The sequence below is a fragment of the Myotis yumanensis genome, unplaced genomic scaffold (genome assembly GCF_028538775.1).
Source record: "Myotis yumanensis isolate MYYU_CA2020_CCGP unplaced genomic scaffold, mMyoYum1.0.hap1 SCAF_16, whole genome shotgun sequence".
Classification (NCBI taxonomy): domain Eukaryota; kingdom Metazoa; phylum Chordata; class Mammalia; order Chiroptera; family Vespertilionidae; genus Myotis; species Myotis yumanensis.
Window position 1 is genome coordinate 31,286,638 of NW_027223767.1, and position 20,701 is coordinate 31,307,338.

Consider the following 20,701-nt stretch of genomic DNA (forward strand, 5'->3'; position numbering starts at 1 on the left):
GGTTGATGGTGCCATATTATTCAGGGTGGTCTGGGAAAATCTCTCTCAGGGATCCCTTGCGCAGAAGTGTGAAAGAGTCATCCTATGGGATATCTGAGAGAGGAACATTCAAAGCCAGTACTCTGTGGTGGTATTATGTTTTCTTTCTCTTTTTTCAAAATTTACTTTTTCTTTCTCGGATTGTGTTTTCTATATTCCAGAATAGCAAAGAGGTAATTTATCTAGAGCTGGGTGGGCAAGGTTATGAATACTAGGAGATGATGTCTGAGAGGTGGTAGTGGGCTAGATAGAGCTCTGTCAACCATTGTAAGGACTTTAAAAATTTTCAATATAGACCACAGTTTGAAACAGTTTTGTAGTGAAAGCATGTATACCCTCTACTAAGATTGTACCATTAAAATTGTACTCTGCTCTATTTTAAGTCATCTTAAAATCTGGCAGTGATTTTGTAAATTTTCTGTTTATTCATCCATTTTATTCGACACATTTCAGAGTAAATTCCAAACATCAGCATACTTCCCCTTAAGTACTTTTGTGTGTATATTATTAACTGGAGTTCAATATTTGCTTAGTTTTTGTTCGATATAATTTATACACAAATATTCAAATCTCACTGTGTAAATATTGACAAGTGCATACACCTAAATAACACCAATCTCTTCAAGATACAGAACATGATTACTACTCGAGAAATTTCCCTCATGCCTACTCCCAATTAGTTTTCTTCCACCCCATCCAGAAGCAATCACTCTTCTAAGTATTTTCTAGTATATATTAGATTCTCCTGGTTTAGAACTTCCTGTTAATATACAGTATGTACTCTTGTGTAAGGTTTCTTTCTCTCCGCAGAGTGTTTGTGACATGCATGTATGTTGCTTGTTTCCTTTGGTTGCTGTTGTAGTCCAAGATATCCATATACCATAGTTTACCTCATCTCTTAATGAAGGGTGGTTGGGCTTTTGATAGCTTTTGCCTATTATGAACAAAGCTGCTGTGAAGATTTTTCTTCAAGTCTTTTTGTAAAACATGGGTGTTCATTTCTTTTAGATAAGGACCTACAGGTGGAACTGCTACTTCATAAGGTAGCAGTGTGGTTAATTTTGTAACAAACTTCCAAACCTTTTCCCAAAGCATTTGTAGCATTTTACATTTCCCCCAACAATGTGTGAGTTGCTCAATATCCTTCCAAAGTCAGTTGCTCATCTGCTGAATTTTAGCCATTCTGATGGGTGATACCTTATAGTTTTAGTTAGTATTTCTTTGATGACTAATGAGGTTGAGCACTTTTTCAGGTATTTGTTGGCCATTTGAATATCTTTTAGGAATCTTTTGTACAATTTTTTTTGACCATTAAAAGATTGAATTGTAGAAACCACTTGGAAGACTTTGAACAGGGAGAGACAGCGATGACTCTTGTGAAAAATAGGAAAGATATGATAAGGAGAATATATTTGAGTGGAAAGATAATGAATTTAGCTTTAAATTGGTTAGTGCAATGGCTGTTACTGTATGCAACAAGGTAAGTAAGAATATGAGCATAAGCTTTTAGAAACCTATAGTGATTTGCCAGTTGCACAGCATCCAAACATGTGTTTGTAGTTTACAGAAGTATCTGTTTGTGTCAGAGTGGAAATAAATAAAAATAATTGAGCCTTTATAACATGGTTTGACAAGCATTATCAACAGGGGATCCAGTTGTAGGAGGAGTTGTTTATGACAACGAGTATGTTTTAGACATTGTGCAGTCATGTGTTATTTCATTTAATACAAATAACATCTCTGTGATCATCAGCATACATTTTAGTGGTTGTCCTCTCTTCATGGACTTGGAGTGAGATGTAAAAATTTCAAGGAGGAAATTTGAAGTGCAGGTTGAGGGGTTGGATGTTAATCTTTCAGCCAGTATGAACTCATTAAAAATCTTTGAGTAACAGAGATACATTCCCAAATTCATATTTAATAAAGATTGATTTTGCAGTGGCAACAGGATGAATAAAGCATAAAGAGAAAGAAAAGGTTAAAGCCACTTAGGGGTCAGTTCCAACATTATCTAAATGTGAGATGTTGAGAACCTTAACTCAGTTTGTTATTATCGTAACTAATAAAACATTCAGAAGACAAGAGTCAAAGATGTTTCCAAGTCTTGACCTGGGACCAGTGCTATCTGGTACGTAAGGTGGCCATAGTTTTAGAAGAAATAGTATTTGATTACTAGACTTACGTTAAAATTATATAAGGCAGTTGAGTCATTGTATGCTTTAAAACAGTAATTTTATATCCCTTTTTATTTTTGAGTTACTAATAAGTAAAATGAAGCTGTATCAAAACAATTCAATAAGGCAAAAATTGTACTGTATTATAAGTAATAAAATATTCTCATTTAAAAATTTTGACAGATAGGAAACCCAAGATAGTACCTTGTAAAAGTTACGATATTTTTATATATTATATTCTTGCTGTGTTTAACTGTCTACTTAGTTTTATCTTCATCCTTGGAAACTTAATATATTAAAAAACTTGAAAATGTATTCATTACATCACCTAGAGGGTAACAGTTGCATTGTAGAAACTGTATGATAGATTCAATAAGTTAGCATGTGGAGTGTTTTCTTGGAACTTTGAATTTATATCAAGGATGTAACACTAGGTGTCGCTAACACATTGAGCTAAGAGAAGTGCAGCTGTTTCAACCTTGAAAGGAAATATTTACCCTAAAGATTTTAATGTAGCCTTTACACTAAGAACTTTAGAGAAAACATGCAAAGGCATATTTGAGGTAAATATCAAGTAGTCTATTAATTATAAAAGTTGGGTGCCAGTTGACCTTGCCATGTTAAGATTGCTAGCCAGGAAACCATTTTATGGATTTCTTTTGGGAGCAATATAAAGTCAGTGATTTGGGTAACTGGCAAACTGAAAAAGTTTGAATATGAACTCCAGTGGAAAAATGACCTTTGTTGAGAATAGGGCTTTATTTTGTTTGTTCCAGCTTCTTATTACTGAAAATAGACTTAATGGATGGTTCTTTAGTCATCTGCAGTAGAAGAACATTGGGTGTCATGAAGTGCATAAAAGTAGAAATGAAAAATAATATTGAAATAACTTCTGGAATCCACCCATTTTTGTGGAGGAAAATACTTTTTTCTAGAGTTTGTTTCTTAAGCTGTCACTTTAGAGAAGTCTTGCATCTGAAGTTTAATCCTACTTTATAGTCCCCTAACCTTAATTTATGCTTTAATAGTGGCATTGTATGACTTTTTTTGATTTAGTATAGGCAATTTGCTTTAAATGAGTTTATGGGATTTATCATTGTAAAGTGGAATCTTTCTTGTATGAAATATTTTTTATGTTTTTCTACTCTAAAACAAATATTCTTTGGACGTAAGCTGATTTAAGAATCAGTGGGAGGCAGTTTTTTCTTTTGTTATGGAATATATTGAATATAATGTGTAAGTTCACAGATCTTAAGGATACAGATTGAATTTGTATAACTGGATGTAACCTTCTATACACCACTCAAATTGAGATATAGAATGTTTCTAGCAACTCAGCAGAGTCCCTCAGGCCACTTCCCTGTAGATACTGTCCTCCTGGTGCCTCCGAGTAATCACTGCTCTGACTTCTATCATCAGAGATTAGTTTTTTCTAGTCTTGAACTTCATTAAGAAAATATGGTTGTAGATAATACAGTCTGTATTCTTTTGGGTCTGGCTTCTTTCTCTTAGCAGTATGGCTATGAGACTCTTTCATGTTACTGCATGTAGTAGTAATGCGTTCTTATTTTTGTTGTGTTGTATTTTATCATGGATACAACGCATTTTGAAAAATCCACTATACAACTAATAGAAAATATTTATTGTTTCCAGTTTTTGAGTAATCTGAATAAAGCTGTTGTGAACATTCTTATATGTTTCTTGGTGGACATACACACCCATTTCTCTTGGAGATAGACCAAGGAGTGGATTTGCTGTGGTGTATGTTTCACTGTAGTAGGTTATTGCCAGAGAGTTTTCCAAAGTGGTTGACCAATATGTATGAAAGTTGCATTTTCTCTACGTTCTCACTCTTTTGGGATTGTGTCTTAAATTTTAATCATTCCGGTGGGTATGTATTTGTATCTCATGGTGGGGTTTTTATTTCACAGTAATTTCAAACCATCTGAAAATTTTATTATTAGTATAACGAACTCCTGTTATCTATTAGCCAGATTTAGAATTATGGAGATTTTGCTTCATTTGCTTTATCATTCTCTAATTTGTGCAGATGTTTTTTTTTCATTTGTGCAGATTTTTTTCTGAACCACTTATAAGTTGTTGAAATCATGTCCCCCTTCTCCATAAATAATTCACTATATAGTTCCTAAAAATAAGCACATAACATTATTATCAAAACCAGGACATTTAAATTTGGTATAATACTATTATGTAATCCACAGTCCATTTTCTGATTTTATCATTTGTCTTAATAGTCTCCTTTATAGGCATTCTTATATTTTTACCTTCTTAATAATGCCTTATGATGAAAGAAATAAGGTTCAGATTTTAAGTGTTTTATCTATTGTTAATGCTTTGTGTATTATTTTTTTTTGTTCTAAGGACATGAAAATATTCTCCTGTGTTTTCTGTTAGAAGGTTGTTGTTATTTTAACTTTATGATCCATTTGAAATAATTTTTTGTATGCATGGTATGAGATAGGAGTCAAGGCTTTTTTAAAATTTAAAATATTAATAAAAAATGATACCCAACTTATTCAGCACCATTTCCTGAAAACAACAACAACAACAGCAACACCACCATCATTCTCCCCCTCCCCCACTTAATTGCAGTTAACACCATATGTGTACAGGTAGATTTTGCTGTGTCTGTTTTTGATTTTTCTTTGGTTTATTTTTGAATTGACTTTTAAAATGTTCTTATTTAGAAATAATTATGGACTCATGGGAAGTTACAGAATATTATTTAAAATCCTGTGTACCCTCCCCACAGTTTCCCCAAAGGTGACATCTTATGTAAACTCTTAGTACAATATTAAAACCAGAAAACAGTTTATTGTCAGTAATCAGTTGTCTCATTTTTCTGAGAAGAGTGAGATAACAGAAAACATTAGTTTTCTGGAGACTTTCAAAAGAAATTCAACTAGTATTACTATTTTCTAAATTGTGCTCATATTCATTTTAATCTTTAAACTTTGGACATAGGACCAAGTGAATTAAATGAAACATTTCTGATTCCTAATTTTTGATTCACTTTGCCTATGTGTTCTAGTATTTTCTGGGAATCTTGATTTTTTTTTTTTTAAAAAGATGCCATTGAGAATTTTTTTTTTTTATAGTTCACATTTATTTATTTTTATTTATTTATTTATTTATTTATTTTTAATTAAATCTTTATTGTTCAGATTATTACATTAGTTACTCTTTTTTCCCACCATAACTCCCCTCCACCCAGTTCCAACCCCACCCTCTGCCCTCACTCCCCACCCACTGTCCTCATCCATAGGTGCACGATTGTTGTCTAATCTCTTCACTCACCCCCACCCCTTTCTCCCCCCCACCCCCAAGAATAGTCAGTCCATTCCCTTTCTATGTCCCTGATTCTATTACAATCACCAGTTCATCAGATTATTTATTCACTTGATTTTTAGATTCACTTGTTGATAGCTGTGTATTTGTTGTTCATAATTTGTATCTTTACCTTTTTCTTCTTCTTCCTCTTCTTACAGGATACCTTTCAGCATTTCATATAATACTGGTTTGGTGGTGATGAACTCCTTTAGCTTTTTCTTATCTGTGAAGCTCTTTATCTGGCCTTCACTTCTGAATGATAGCTTTGCTGGATAAAGTAGTCTTGGTTGTAGGTTCTTGGTATTCATCACTTTGAATATTTCTTGCCATTCCCTTCTGGCCTGCAAAGTTTCTGTTGAGAAATCAGCTGACAGTCGTATGGGTACTCCCTTGTAGGTAACTGATTTTCTTTCTCTTGCTGCTTTTAGGATTCTCTCTTTGTCTTTTGCTCTTGGCATTTTAATTATGATGTGTCTTGGTGTGGTCCTCTTTGGATTCCTTTTGTTTGGGGTTCTCTGCGCTTCCTGGACTTGGAAGTCTATTCCTTTCACCAGGTAGGGGAAGTTTTCTGTCATTATTTCTTCAAATAGGTTTTCAATATCTTGCTCTCTCTCATCTTCTGGCACCCCTATAATTCGGATGTTGGTACGTTTGAAGCTGTCCCAGAGGCTCCTTACACTATTTTCATATTTTCGGATTCTTTTTTCATTTTGCTTTTCCGGTTGGGTGTTTTTTGCTTCATCGTATTTCAAATCTTTGACTTGATCCTTGCGACCCTCTGGTCTGCTGTTGGGAGTCTGTATAATATTCTTTATTTCAGTCAGTGTATGCTTAATTTCTAGTTGGTCCTTTATCACAACATCGAGGGTCTCATTAGATTTCTTGAGGATCTCACTACATTTATCAGCGGTCTTACCAGTCTTTTCGAGGGCTTCTAAACAGTTCTTTAAAGACCTTAAAAGTGTGGTTTTGAACTCTATATCCAACAGTTTGCTTTCCTCCAATTCTGTCGTTTGTGTCCTGTTTCTTTGTCTCGGCATTTTTTTATGCTTCGCTGTGTCGATAGAGTGCCTTTCTGTGCTAAGTGTCCCAATTACCTAAGGTAGACACTCTTGGTGCACCCCCTTGTGGGCTTTGTGCACAGTCTTGTTGTGGTTAAGCCTTGATTGTTGTAGTTATCACTGTGAGGAATTGACCTCCAGGTCAATTGACTGTGAGAATCAGCTGTGTCTGCGGTGGGAGAACTTCTGTGCTGGAGACACCCCTCTGGGGCTAGACTTGCTTCGATGGGGCTTTGATGCTCACTGAGTCTGCCTCCTGAGTGTGTTCTTGCCCTCAGAGGCTCTGCTTCTCAGTGTCCCAGTAGTCGCTGCAAGCCCCACGGAGCGCCCTCAGCCTCCAGCCCGCTCCACATGCACTCCGAACCTTAGTATTTTACTTCAGCACTGCGCCTCCTCTGAGCCTCGGTATGCTTTTCTCTTTCCTCCTAGTTGTAGAACATCCACTCAGCCAGCTTTCCTGTGGTTCTGGATGATGTCCGTTCCGTCTTTTAGTTGTATTTTTGAAGTGGTTGTTCGAGGCAGCAAACTCCCGTGTTTACCTATGCCGCCATCTTGGTTTCTCCCCGAGAATATTTTTTAAAAAAATGTATTTTATTGATTTTTTTACAGAGAGGAAGGGATAGGGATAGAGAGTTAGAAACATCGATGAGAGAGAAACATCAATCAGCTGCCTCCTGCACACTCCCCACTGGGGACGTGCCCGCAACCAAGGTATGTGTCCTTGACCGGAATCGAACCTGGGACCCTTGAGTCCGCAGGCCGATGCTCTATCCACTGAGCCAAACCGGCTAGGGCAGGAATCTTGATTTTTACATGAGCAGTTGGGAGAATTCTTTGTAAGCCTCCCTAGTACTGTGATGATGTCTCCCTCCTGCCCCGCCCCCCCCCCCTGCCTTTTTCGGGGAGCATTTATTAAAGCTGGAGACAGTGAAACAAGGAAGGGCCTAGTATAGAAGCAACAGGAGAGTAGGCGGGGCTACTTTGGCTCTCTAGAAACATGGGTGAGAAGTGAACCAAAGCGGAGCTGCTGTCAGCTCACTGGAGAGTCAGAAAAGGACAACTTGGGGACAGGTTTGGGGATTAGCCCTGGATGAGCTGCCACTGCCCTTTGTTCTCCTGGTTGCAAGTCTTGGGGGGACCCTTACGAGTTTAGGAGATGCAATCCTGAGAGGGAAGAAGAGGGGGAAGGGGAAGGTACTGGGTCCTTTGGTTTGAGGGTTTTAAAGGCTGGGAGTTTAGGGGAGATTCGTGATCATGTCTTAATGGTCTTTGTATCTCTTGTGCTATAACTACATTGTCTGATGTATCTTTTGTGCCAGCTACATTGTATATGCATATGTTTGTATATATTACATATATGTGCATATGTGCATATATGTTTAATACATTTGTTTTAGGATTTCAACCTTTTGCTGGATATTTTCATCTAAGTGTGGTAGAGACTCAATTTCAGAAAGATCCATACTAAACTTTGTAATCTCTTGTTGTTTGCTGTCATTCCATCCCATTTGCAGTCTATCCCTTCCTAAAATCTCTGTTTTCAGTAATTGATAGCAACATAAGTTTTCCACTCAGCAACACTGAAACTTTAGGTTTTATGCCAAGTGTTGGGAGATACAATTGTAACTTAAGACCTTAAGGAGATTATATCCCGCTTGTGCAAAATGTCACTGCATAATTGCAGTCTTGTGTCAGTGCTTCTCAAATGGAAGTGATTTTGCCCCCAGGGACATCTGGCTATGTCTGCAGATATATTTTGTTGTCAACAATTTGGAGTTGCTGCTGGCATCTAGTGGGTAAAAGACAGAGATGCTGTTAAGCATCTTACAATGTTACAGGACAACCTCTCTCAAGAAAGAATTGTCCAGCCCAAAAAGTCCGTGGCACTGAGGTTGAGATACCATAGCCTATGAGATTAACGTTATGACGGAGGTATGAATAGATTGCTGTAGAGCTTTGAGGAGTGATGGGATGCCTGGGGAAGCTTTGACACTTGTGCTGCCTAGTGAAGTTTCATAATAATATAAATAATATCTATAATTTAAATAATCAAAATATACTATACATTATTTTAGGCACATTGCCTATTGTTTATTCTGTCATTTTTACTAGTTAATGGTATTCCCATTTTATAGATGAAAAAATTAAAGCTTATATTTAACCGGCTCAACTTCTTTGGTAGATACTGTTTAAAAAAATAGAATTTATTTTTTAGAACAGTTTTAGACTTGTAACAAATTTGTACAGGAAGTACAGAGAGTTCCCATGTATATCTCCTGCCTCCACAAGCACACAGCCTCCCTACTGTCAACATTCCACATTGAAGTGGTACATTTGATATAGTTGATGAACCTACACTGACACATTATCACTCAAAGTCCATGGTTTACTTTAGGGTTCACTTTCGGTGTTGTCCTTTCTATGCATTTTGACAAATGTTTAATGACATGTATCCACCATTATGGTATCGTAAAGAGTCGCACTGCCCTAAATATCCTCTGTGTTCTGCCTATTCACTGCTCAAAAAATTTTTTGTGCTCCCTCCCCCCAATTTCTGGCAGCCACTGATCTTTTTACTGTCTATACAGTTTTGCCTTTACATTATGTCATATATGTGGTTGAGATCATACAGATTGACTTCTTTCACTTGTAATATGCAATTAAGTTTCTCCCATGTCTTTTCATGCTTGATAGCTCATTTCTTTTTAGTGCTGAATAATATTCCATGTCTGATTCATCATAGTTTATTTATGAGGTATCTTTTAAAAAATTGTTATAATATGCCATAAAATATACAAATTTCAAGTCTATAGTTTGATAACTGTGTGTGTGTTTATGTAAGTATTATGCATAGGTGTACACATATATAAATAAATGAAAAATATTCTTACTCAGAAAGTTCCCCAATCAGTATCACCCCTATTTTTAGGTCAGGTAATCACTATTCTGACCATAGATTAATTTTGAGTGTATTGAACTTCATGGAAATAGTGGAATATACATTATGTATTCATTTGTGTGTCCTTTTTGGTTATTTTATTTAAAAAAATATATTTTATTGTTTTTAGAGAGGAAGGGGGAGGGAGAAAGAGAAACATCAATGATGAGAGAGAATCATTGATCGGCTGCCTCCTGCATGCCCCACACTGGAGATGAACCTGCAACCCGAGCATATGCTCTGACCGGGAATCGAACTGTGACCTCCTGGTTCATAGGTCCACACTCAACCACGGAGTCATGCTGGCTGGGCCTCATTGTAATTTTTACACTTATCTATGTTGTTACATGTTGTGGTAGTTTGTATTTCTATTTTTATTACTGTGTTTTATTTTACTGATTGAATATATCAGTAAAATCCTCATCTGCAGATATTTTCCCATTGATTTTTAGACAGAGTGCCAGGTAGATGGAAAGACACACAGAGAGAAATATCGATGTGAGAGAGACACATCAATTGGTTACTTGCTGCACAAGCCCTGACCAAGGCTGGGATCGAGCCTGAAACCTAGATATGTGCCCCAGTCTGCGGGCTCTGTCTACTACTGAGTCAATCCGATTAGGGCTATTTAGCTGTTCTTTTGATGGGCATTTGTGTTTCTGGCTCTCGGTTACAGTGAATAAAGCTCCTATGAACATAATATTAGATATATCTACTGTATTTCTGAGTAAGTCTCTAGGAGTAGAATTGCTGGGTTGTAGGTTAGGTATATATTTAACTTTATTAGAAATTGCCTAGAGTTTTACAAAGAGATTGTAGCATTATACCCTTCTATCTGCAATATCAGATAGTTCTAGTTGCTCCACTACCTGCCATAGCCGTTGTTGTTAGTCTTTTTTAATTTTTAATCATCTTGTCAATCTTACAAGTTAGTTCATCTATTTTACAAATGAAAAACCTTAGGTTTTTCAATTAATGCCATCAGTTCCTCCTTGGTTAGATATCTGTTGCAAAACTATCTTCAATCAATGGATCATATCAGGATAGATTTAGAATCCCAATAATATATGACAAACTCAGTCTTCTAAAAGTGGAAGAAGGCTGTAAGCCAGAATTGGCTTATCTGTAGCACTGTTTTCTCTCTCTTTTCAACTGGACACATTCGGCACAAAATAAAATAACGAGTTAAAGGGAATCCAGTTTGTGTCTCAGAGTGATTATGAAGTGTTTATGACAGCTGCTAGGCTGACACTCTCTGTAATGGTGTTACATTGACTTCTGAACACCTTCCAGTCTGCCTCCAGGCGTGTGTGTCTGTGTAGTCTGAGTGGTTTTGCATTAACATCTACCCTGAGTAAGATCTTTTGACTACAGAAGTGTTACTTGCAAATGGAAGATACCATTAGGGCTGCTTCAAAGCTCGGAATGGTATTTGGATTGGTGGTGCTGAAGTAATGGCTGGTGTTTTGAAGTGTAATGTCTAAATCTGTGTTGCATAACTGGAGGACCGTGTGAGTTTAAACTGTTTTTCTTTGATCTTCTTTTCAAAAATCAGGCTGAAGGGGAAAGGTTAAAGTCGACTTAAAATACTCCTCTCTGTGTGCAAAAATTTGGGAGTATGAAACTGCGGTTACAAGTTCCATTCAATATTTGTGTTCTGCGCTTTTCATATTGTTCTTGAAACTCACTTCCTTCTTGCCTCAAGTTTTGTATTTTGAACTTAGTGTCAAGACCAAAATATAGACTGAGTTGCCGCCTGCTTTATGTGGTTAGCAAATATCTGTTGTATAAGTTGTTAGCCCTACCAAGCATGCGTTTTAAGTGGTTTTTGCGGTTTGCCCCTTTTTTTCTTCTTGACAGCATACAGAGCAGGTTATAGAGATACTGACACTCTAACCTGATCATTTGTGGTGAGGTAGGCAAAAATAAAACAAAAACCCTGTCCCCTTGTTTCTCCTAATTTTGGGAGCTTTCAAAATAATTACTTTTTACTGTTAGGAATACTTTCCTCAAACTGTGCTATCTTAGGTTTTTGAAATTGTGTGCTGCAATATGGAAAATAACCCCCTGGCAGTGAGACTTTTCTCTATCGAGAAAAAAAAAGGCCCAAGTTTAAAAATGGTTTTGAATACAGTGTATAAATAGGAGATTCTGATGCTTCTCTGGCCAATTTTTTGGAATATTTTTCTTCATTTCTGTCTAAACTCAACATATATCACTGAATTGGCTCACAGGGTGCCTTTAGAGAGAGACTATCAGCTCTTATTAGAGATTGTTTTGTAGTTATGATCGCCACTCATGTAGATAGGTGAGGTCTGTTTGTTGCTTAGTAACTTAATACGTAAGTATAAGATGATATCCCCACACCTTCCCCTATCTCTCTTTTTTACTTTTTTTTTTAAATTTTTATTTTAATATATTTTATTGATTTTTTACAGAGAGGAAGAGAGAGGGATAGAGAGTTAGAAACATCGGTGAGAGAGAAACATCGATCAGCTGCCTCCTGCACACTCCCTACTGGGGATGTGCCCGCAACTAAGGTACATGCCCTCAACCGGAATCGAACCCGGGACCCTTCAGTCCGCAGGCCGACACTCTATCCACTGAGCCAAACCGGTTAGGGCTCTCTTTTTTACTTTTATCTCTTCTCCCTAAGTAAGAAAATTATTCTTGTGATTTTTTAAGTTAAAACAAAGTAATGAAAAAGTCTTTTTAAGGAACTTCATTAGTTCAGTTGTGTTGTCTGTGATTAGTACATGTGAAACAGCAGAGTGGTAATGATATGCTTGTATATTTAAATAGGCTAAGTGAGGTCCTTCTGCTTTAGGAACTGTATTCCTTAGTGTAAGGCCTCCTTGTCTATTCATTCCCCCCTTCCATATATTTTTACCCTTTAACCCTATTTTGGGGGGGGGCAGTGGTATCAGGAAATGTTAAAAAATTTTACATATAGCATGGGGCAAAAGTAGTTTTATAGTTCGTAAGGAAAATAATACAATAATTAATAAATAACACAAGAATAAACTCTTTTGCATACTCACATCTGTAAACTTACTTTAACCCCACCTGTATATATTATTTTTAAAACAGTTATTTTTACCTAAAAATTGAATGGAAAGTACAGAGAAATTTCATGTACCCTTCCTTCCCCATTTTGCCCTATTAACATCTTATACTAGTGAGGTACATTTGTAAAATTGAATCATTATTGTTACATTATTAATAACTAAAGTCTGCAGTCGACATTTTTCTCTTTAATGAAAAAATTTTATTTGGTGCTACTTTAAAACTAATAAACAATCTTTTTTCTTAAATTTATTGATTTTAGAGAGGGGGAGAGAGAGAGAAAAAGAGAGACATCAATGTGAGAGGCACTCTAACCACTGAGCAAATTGGCCAGGGCTAAATGATGATCTTTTTAAGGAAGTTCTTTTCAGTTGTGTTTGTATGGTTAGTACATGTAAAACAACTAGGAAAGATTGATAACTCTACATTTGTCTATTTAAGTGGGCTCCTTTTACATCACTGTTGGTAAGAAAACCTGTTGCAGGTAAAAACATTATATTAACAAAGGAAGGTTGGAATGAGTGTGGGATATTTGTAAGAGAAGGTAGAGAGACTGCCTTGGCCTTGAGGCTGGAGTGTGAAGATAAGTGTGATGAAAACTGCTGTCCAGATGAGGTGCTGTTTACCGTCTAGTAGTAGTCCTTAAGAGCGGTAAATCATAGTAAGGAACATATCGGTGGGTGCAAGGATGAGTTGTAACAAAGTGTGTTTTCTGATATGGTATTAACAAATTTCCAGGCATTAAATATTAACATGCTTTGAGAACAATGGGGCAATGGCAAATTATACTAAATATCATTGAGATGGAATAATACAGACTCAGTCATTTACTTATCAGTTCATTTAACAAGCATCTTCTTGATTTAACTATTTTTTTTGAGTGCCAAGTATGTGTTACGTATTTTAAATACACACTTTAACACAGTTACCTTGTTAGATAGATATGTCATCACCCTTATTTTAAAAGCCAAACCCAGAGTTAGCAAATTTGTATAGTTAATAAACACAAGTCAAATTTATAAACTGTTAGAATCATTGATGTTGTTGCTGTGTGATATTTGTAACTGATGATCTGGCATGTTGTACATATTTGGCATTGTTGCCATAGGTCATTATTTTTTTGGGGGAAATAAAAAAACTTCCAGTGGTCCTCCCTGTTGACTGCTTTTACTCCTTTAGACTTCCTAGTGGAACCAGAACCATTACTTGTCTAGAGAACCCGAGGATATGTTTATTGATTTTAGAGAGAGAGGAAGGAAGAGAGAGAGTGAAACATTGATGCGTTCCCTCCCCCACAACCTAGATTTGTGCCCTGACAGGGAATCGAACCCACAACCTTTTCGGTCCACTGAACGATGCTCAAACCAACTGAGCTACACCAGCCAGGGTGACATGAAAAATATTTTTGACTGAAAGTCAGGATGTGCTTAAGATACACATAAGGAATTCTTTTTCTATTGTCTTTCATGTCTGGTGGCTTAGTGTTTTAATTCATATTTCCAGCCTAGAAATGATTTGCTACATCAGATATAGCCATTTTGAAAAATAGGTAAATCAATACCTGCTATAATTTTTTTTCTTTTAAAGAATAAAGCTTGTTAAAGTGTCTATGAAGAAAAGGAACTACTAATCATTATGCTTTGTGTTTGAACTGCATGAGTTATAGGAGAAACATAGTGATATTTGTATGTTTCCTCTTTTTAGCAGTGACTGAATTTTCTTTGAATGTTTGTATGAATTTTTACAAATCATTATGTTTTTTTACCTCAAGGGATGGCATTTTGGTATACGCCAACCATTTGTTTCTTAGTTGGGTGGAAAGATTTCTCGTGACTGGATTTGGAATTAAGTAGGAATTCAATTAAGTATGAAAAGCTTTACCTTTTTCTAGAGCTGCTGTAATGAATTCTTGAATCTTACTCATATTCTGTACTGTTTATCATACAAATCTCTGGAAATCAAGAGTCCGTTAGGACAAACGTCTTACATCATTTGCCCTAATGGAGGGCTACTATAATAAAGACTGTTTCTACATTTAGTTTGAGGCAGCATTGCTTTTCCAGAGACTGATTTATACATTTTTTTCATCATGCACAACCATTTAAATCCATAATTTTTTAGAATCAGGCAATTGTATTCGGCAAGAGACTTTAATAGTCATTCATGAAGTAGTATAACTAAATTCCAATAAGAATTAAAAGCAGTCTCCTTAGTCATGGAGAAACTGCAAATTAAAACCACAGTGTGAATCCTACCCACCAGAATGGTTAACACTACCTGTTGGAGATGTGGAGCAGGCAGAACCCATATACATATACATATACACATACATATATACATATACACATATACATATACATATACACATATATACATACACACATATATTTATATATATATATTAATATTTTTATTGATTTCAGAGAGAAAGGGAGAGGGAGTCAGATTGGCTGCCTCCTGCATGCCCCACATTGGTAATCTAGCCCGCAACCTGGTTCATAGATCAATGCTCAATCACTGAGCGGTCGCGGCTGGGCTATTGTCTGTTATCTTTTTTTTTTCTGTTTTAATCTGAAATAATTTTGTTGGTATTTGAATTGCATTCAGTGGGACATTTCCTTGAAACCACAAAATTCTCCGTCTGGATTATCATAGTACAAAAGCCCTTTTCTCCTCCTGTCCCCCCCTATATCTGTTTAATAAAGTTTGCTAAAAAGAATCATTTGTAGCCCACAATTCCCCATTTGACCAGTGTCTAAAGCAGTGGTTCTCAACCTTCTGGCCCTTTAAATACAGTTTCTCATGTTGTGACCCAACCATAAAATTATTTTTGTTGCTACTTCATAACTGTAATGTTGCTACTGTGATGAATCGTAATGTAAATATCTGATATGCAGGATGGTCTTAGGCGACCCCTGTGAAAGGGTCATTCGACCGCCAAAGGGGTCGCGACTCACAAGTTGAGAACCGCCAGTCTAAAGAGTAGTGGAGGGTATAAATATGTACTCTTATCCTAATTCTGTAATTATAAAGCCTTGTTGTTTTTATCCTTGATTTTTTAATGAATTTTTTATTTGGTAGTCATATATGTTTGAAAAGTCATCAGGGTTTCAGAAACAAGTTTGGTTCTGAGGGCTAGATGACCTTCATTTGCTTTTAGAATCCTCTAAAAGCACTTAGAAAGCTCTCCCACAACTTTTATAGCCTTTTCTCTGTATGTATTATTGTCTCGGCTGTTATAATTTCCTTTTGCCTTTGATTGAATTGTGAGATTCTAAACTTGTACTTTCCCCCCATCTTTTTTGGTTTGGTATGTAATTTGCATATTTTCACCATGCGAAAGCTATTTTCTATGGTTGGAAAAGATTTTTTCCCCTACAGTGTGAACAAATCATTCTTTGTTCTCCTTATTGTGCCTTCAAACTGGTACGTCCGGTTTATGCTCCAAACAACAAAAGTCTGTCATCAGAAATTAAAATGCCAGTAAGAACAAAGGCAGAGACCCATGAGGAGCTGTTGGAGAGGTTTCTTCCTTTCCCCAAGTAACCGCAGTTGCCAGGAAGGTGGAACATTGCTTGGTACACTCCTTCCTTGTAGTTCTACCCTTGGATTTATTTATTATTGTTGGTTTAAAAGTGAATTTACAGCTCCTGGTAATTTTATTCAGGATCTATAAAATCCTCATCTCGGAGATTCTTTGCCATTTTCAATGAGCTCTTCTTAAGAAACCTAAAAATCATTTTGAAAGCCTTTAATAAATGTAATCAGTTTTGACACTTATTTATTTGAGAGCAAAATTACCAGTGAACATACTGTATAAAACATTAGAGGCAATTGAAGACGGCAGCTAAAGAAGTGCCTGTAAGGACATATCCATCCTCTCTGTGTCCTTTCTAAAATGTGCCCATCTTATCTGTTTGTTAGCTTTGTTAGCGCTGTCTCTGTTCTGAAATAGTCCGATACAGAATTTGCGCATACTGAAGAGTTAGTTCTCTGGGAAGTTTGACATTTGTGACTCCCTTAGGAAACTTTAGCATTATGCTTGTAACAATCTTGACTTTAACGTATTCACAAATACCTATAAATAGGGACAATGTTTCTTCCCCTGTTCCTTATCTTATAATTAAACAAAGCTTCTAGGAGCTTAATTTAGAGGCAATAAAGGATGGGTAATGAATGTGAGGAAGCATTTTATAATCAGTCCTAATGTGTTTTTTTCTCTACCTGTTTCTGTACATTTAAAGAGGGGTTTAGAGTAGAAGCTAGCATTTAGGTTTGTTTTAAAAGCCATTACTTTGAAAAACATTGTGTGTTCAGATTTCAAAATGTTTTTCTATATCAAAGTAAGCTCTTGTGTATTAATTTAGCGATAACAAACGGTTGTTATATTGTGAGTATGCCAAGACAGGTTTATTTTATTCTTTATTGTTTAGTGTAATTTAGTACAGCAGCTCAGTTAAATATGATTATTATTTTTTTAACTTTAGGGCTTTATTTGATAGAACCAAAAGTTAAGTGCTAGACTTGTGGCATATGAAAATAATAGTATAGAGTAGATTTTGTGTTGGAATACAATGATTTGTTATAGGTACAAACCTTATATATGATAGTGAGAAGTGGTTTTCATTACTCTATAATTTCAAAGCAAGTTTTTTTTATTTCCTTGTTAATAGAAACAGTATATGTATTGAAGAAGAATATTATTTATCCATTGCCCAGCAGACAATTTATTTTCAAAAAGTAAATGACTTGTCATTTGGTGGAAAGAGCCAATAATGCATCTATAATATAATTGGATTACTTTAGTGATACACCTTTCAGTCAAAGTGTGCTTAAAATGAAAGAGATTGTGATTTCCAGATTTCAGAGAATGTGTAATTATTGCTTTGGGTGCTGAACAAAATTGACTTTTGAAGGCTTTTTCTAAATTTCAAATTTTATTCCATAATAAAATGTAGACTTAAGAGCTGCAGTTTGTAATGGCCATGGCTTTCAATTACAAAATTAGTGTTCACAATGGAATTTGTAGAGAGGAAAATTCTTGTAGTTTGCTATGCTGAGTTTATAGCCTTTGTGTTTAATTGGTGATAGGTGGTGCTGTTGTTGCATAGTTGGTCTGAAGAGCCAAGCATTCCTCATATCTCTGCATCCCAGGTGCTATTAGAGGGACTTGTCATTGTGGTCAATAAATAAGTTGTAATAAGTTTTATAAGCAAAATGAATATGATGGCTCTTTAGGCATTATCATAATTTAACATTTATAAGAAACAAAAATATTTATAGGTTGCTGCACTTAAATTATGATAGAAGATAAAGATCTAAAAAAGTAGTTACTCTAAAAGGCAGCTGTACAAATTTATAGTTTAATATTGGAAGAGTTATAAGCCTTTTATTTTATAATATATGCACTGTTGATATTTTAAACTGCTTGTCTGGCAGGCCTATTTAAAAAAAAATACCATCAGCATGTTTCCTCTATTGAATGTTTATCACTATTATATCTGTTTAAAGTTCTTGAGTATTTAGAACTAGTTGTATAATGTTTGCCATTTTCCCTGTCTGATATTACATATTCCATCAAACAATTGACAGTTATGAAAATGTATTCGGGAAGAAAATGAAAATGTATTAGGAACTACATTACCACTTAAAGTAGTCTGGAAAGCCTTTCTTAACTAATTCACATTTAATCTACTCAATATTTCAATTAGCAGCAAACTTTTTTCTTGAGCCACTAATTTTGAAAAACAGTTGTTTTTTCACACTTGACACATGTATTAGCATATCCCTTTTACCTTTGTTTTAATAGCTTGCTATACTCTATATCTGAGGAATAAGTCTGATATGACTCAAAATGAATGGTCATTCATATACTGTTATGTGTATAGCAAAAACAGTAACATTTAATGAAGTTTACATATTAATTTTTTATTCATAGAATATTGTAATTAGAATTATCTTTGTCTTTTAGCACCTTTACCTTCTCAGTTTATAAATGCAAAAGAATAGGTTTATGGGAGGTGGGGGAAATGGGGAGATGTTAGTCAAAGGATGCAAAGTTGGTAAGTCCAGAGATCGAATGTTCAGTCGTGATGACTATAGTTAACAATACTGTACTACATACTGGAAAAATGCTAAGCAGTAGATTTTAGGTGCTCTGAAATCTTTATCACACAATAAAGGTAACTATGAGGAGATGTCTGCTGCAATCATTTTACTGTGTATATGTATAGCGAATCATCCTGTTGTACTTCTTGAATACATACAATTTTTATTAAAAATATGTTCAGGAAAGAAAAAAGAATATAAAAAATGTTTATGGAGGTCAAATGATTTACTCAAGGTGGTTAAAAGCTAGTTAGTTGCAGAACTATAACTGGTAACTAGGTCATTGACATTTCACTTCAGGGTTCTTTACAATATATTTTGCTTTTCCTCTTTTACAACATATTTTTGAAATTTACTACAACATTTAAGATCTGCTTTTCAAAAAATCATAGTTGCTTTGGAAAGCAGTCGTGCAGGAACTGAGCTGATTTATAGTAGTTTATTAAAGATTAAAAATTATAGACTTCCAGACAGACCACATATTCTACCATTCATATCAAGTGCATGCTCTTACAATTTTCTAGGAATACTAATGATAACTTAAGATACGGTATATTTAATGTGTGTGATGAACCATAAATGTGTATGAGTGTGTGTGTGTATTACATATGAGACAATAAGTTATGATAACATTCAGGAGATCTCATTTTCATATATTAATGTCTGGACCTGTGTTTTCATTTACTGAATTTTTTTGTCTTCTCTTGCAGATCAGTGGGGAAGCACAGGAGCTATTCTCTGTTCGAAATGGCCCAATTCGGGCGGCTAGGATCTTGCCTGCTCCACAGTTTGGTGAGTGTAGCCCTGAAGAAGAAACAAATCATTCAGAACATTTCTCTTTTATTGGTCTTGGACTACAGACAGCAAGAATGATAACTAAAGTCTGTTTTCTCCCAAGTGTCTATACCCCTTCTCCTCTTCCCCCCCAAGATAAACTTTTAGTCCTGTCAGTTGAGATGGAAATAGGTAATCTTAACCAATTCAATATGGCCATTCACTTTCTGCTGTGTTTTTGATTTATCTTCATCCTCTTTGATCTTGATTTAGCTTCTGACTTGGCTGGCTCTTTCTTGAATGCCTCTTCTCTCCTGGTTTTCATGGCATCGCTCCTCCCAGGTCCCTTCCTTGCTGACTGTGCCGCTTTTGTTATGTTTCTGGTTTAGCTTTCTTCTCTGGGTATTCCCCAAGTCTCTGTTGTTCTTGTGTCTTTGCCTCTTTTCGCAGTTACACTGCCTGCCTTGGAGAGCTTGGTTTTTCATCATTATCTTGATTAGAGAGGAATCTGCTCTCTGCATTTCCAGCTATGTCAGAAGTACAGTTTCTGGCTTTTGACCTTGGATCTCTGCTTTAATAACGAATACTTCTTAATGTTGTATTTAAATACCATATTTTATTTTTACAGAATTAAGTACATTTTAAAATTAAATCTGCTATTTGGATGCCTAAGTAACTCCTGACTCTTTAATGATTTGAGCTTCCTAAGGGTTGTATTTTCTCATTAACTTGCCTATGTTCACTCAGCATTTTAGCATGTGCACTAAAAACAATCCTAATATTATTTGCATACTATGAAATGTTTTAAAAAAGGATATTAAAATATTTAATTTATGTTTTTAAAAATTATCCAGAAGTTGGGAAATCTTCCTCCTAATACTTCTTTTAACAGTTAATTCTCTAAATTGGTGAGAATGATGTTTATTAAAATAACCATGTGAGTAGTAATGTTAGGATTAATGTGGTGATTAAATTTCAATTGAAATGAGAAGGTGAAGGTAGTAAGACAATAGTATCCTGAAGTCACGTGGAGATTTTTCTCCTTGTTTTTGAATTTTATGGCATATACAGATTTCAGCTCTCTTTTTCTTTGTCTCTCCTTTGCACTCTCACTCTCTTGCTCCAGTTTCTGTTGTATTTATGTTTTGGTGAAATCTTTTGACAAAGAACATTATTTATTTATTTTTTTG

The 20,701-nt window shown here is 35.5% G+C and overlaps 1 protein-coding gene across 3 annotated transcripts in view; it reads left to right on the top strand.

The window, feature by feature from the left end:
• BCAS3 (BCAS3 microtubule associated cell migration factor) overlaps window positions 1-20,701 on the top strand; it is a 470,653-nt gene that overhangs the window by 25,304 nt on the left and 424,648 nt on the right. For all 3 annotated transcript variants that reach the window (XM_070394364.1, XM_070394365.1, XM_070394366.1), the window contains exon 6: window positions 19,448-19,529. In XM_070394364.1, coding sequence (XP_070250465.1) covers window positions 19,448-19,529 — 82 coding nt within the window. The remainder of the gene's footprint in view (window positions 1-19,447; window positions 19,530-20,701) is intronic.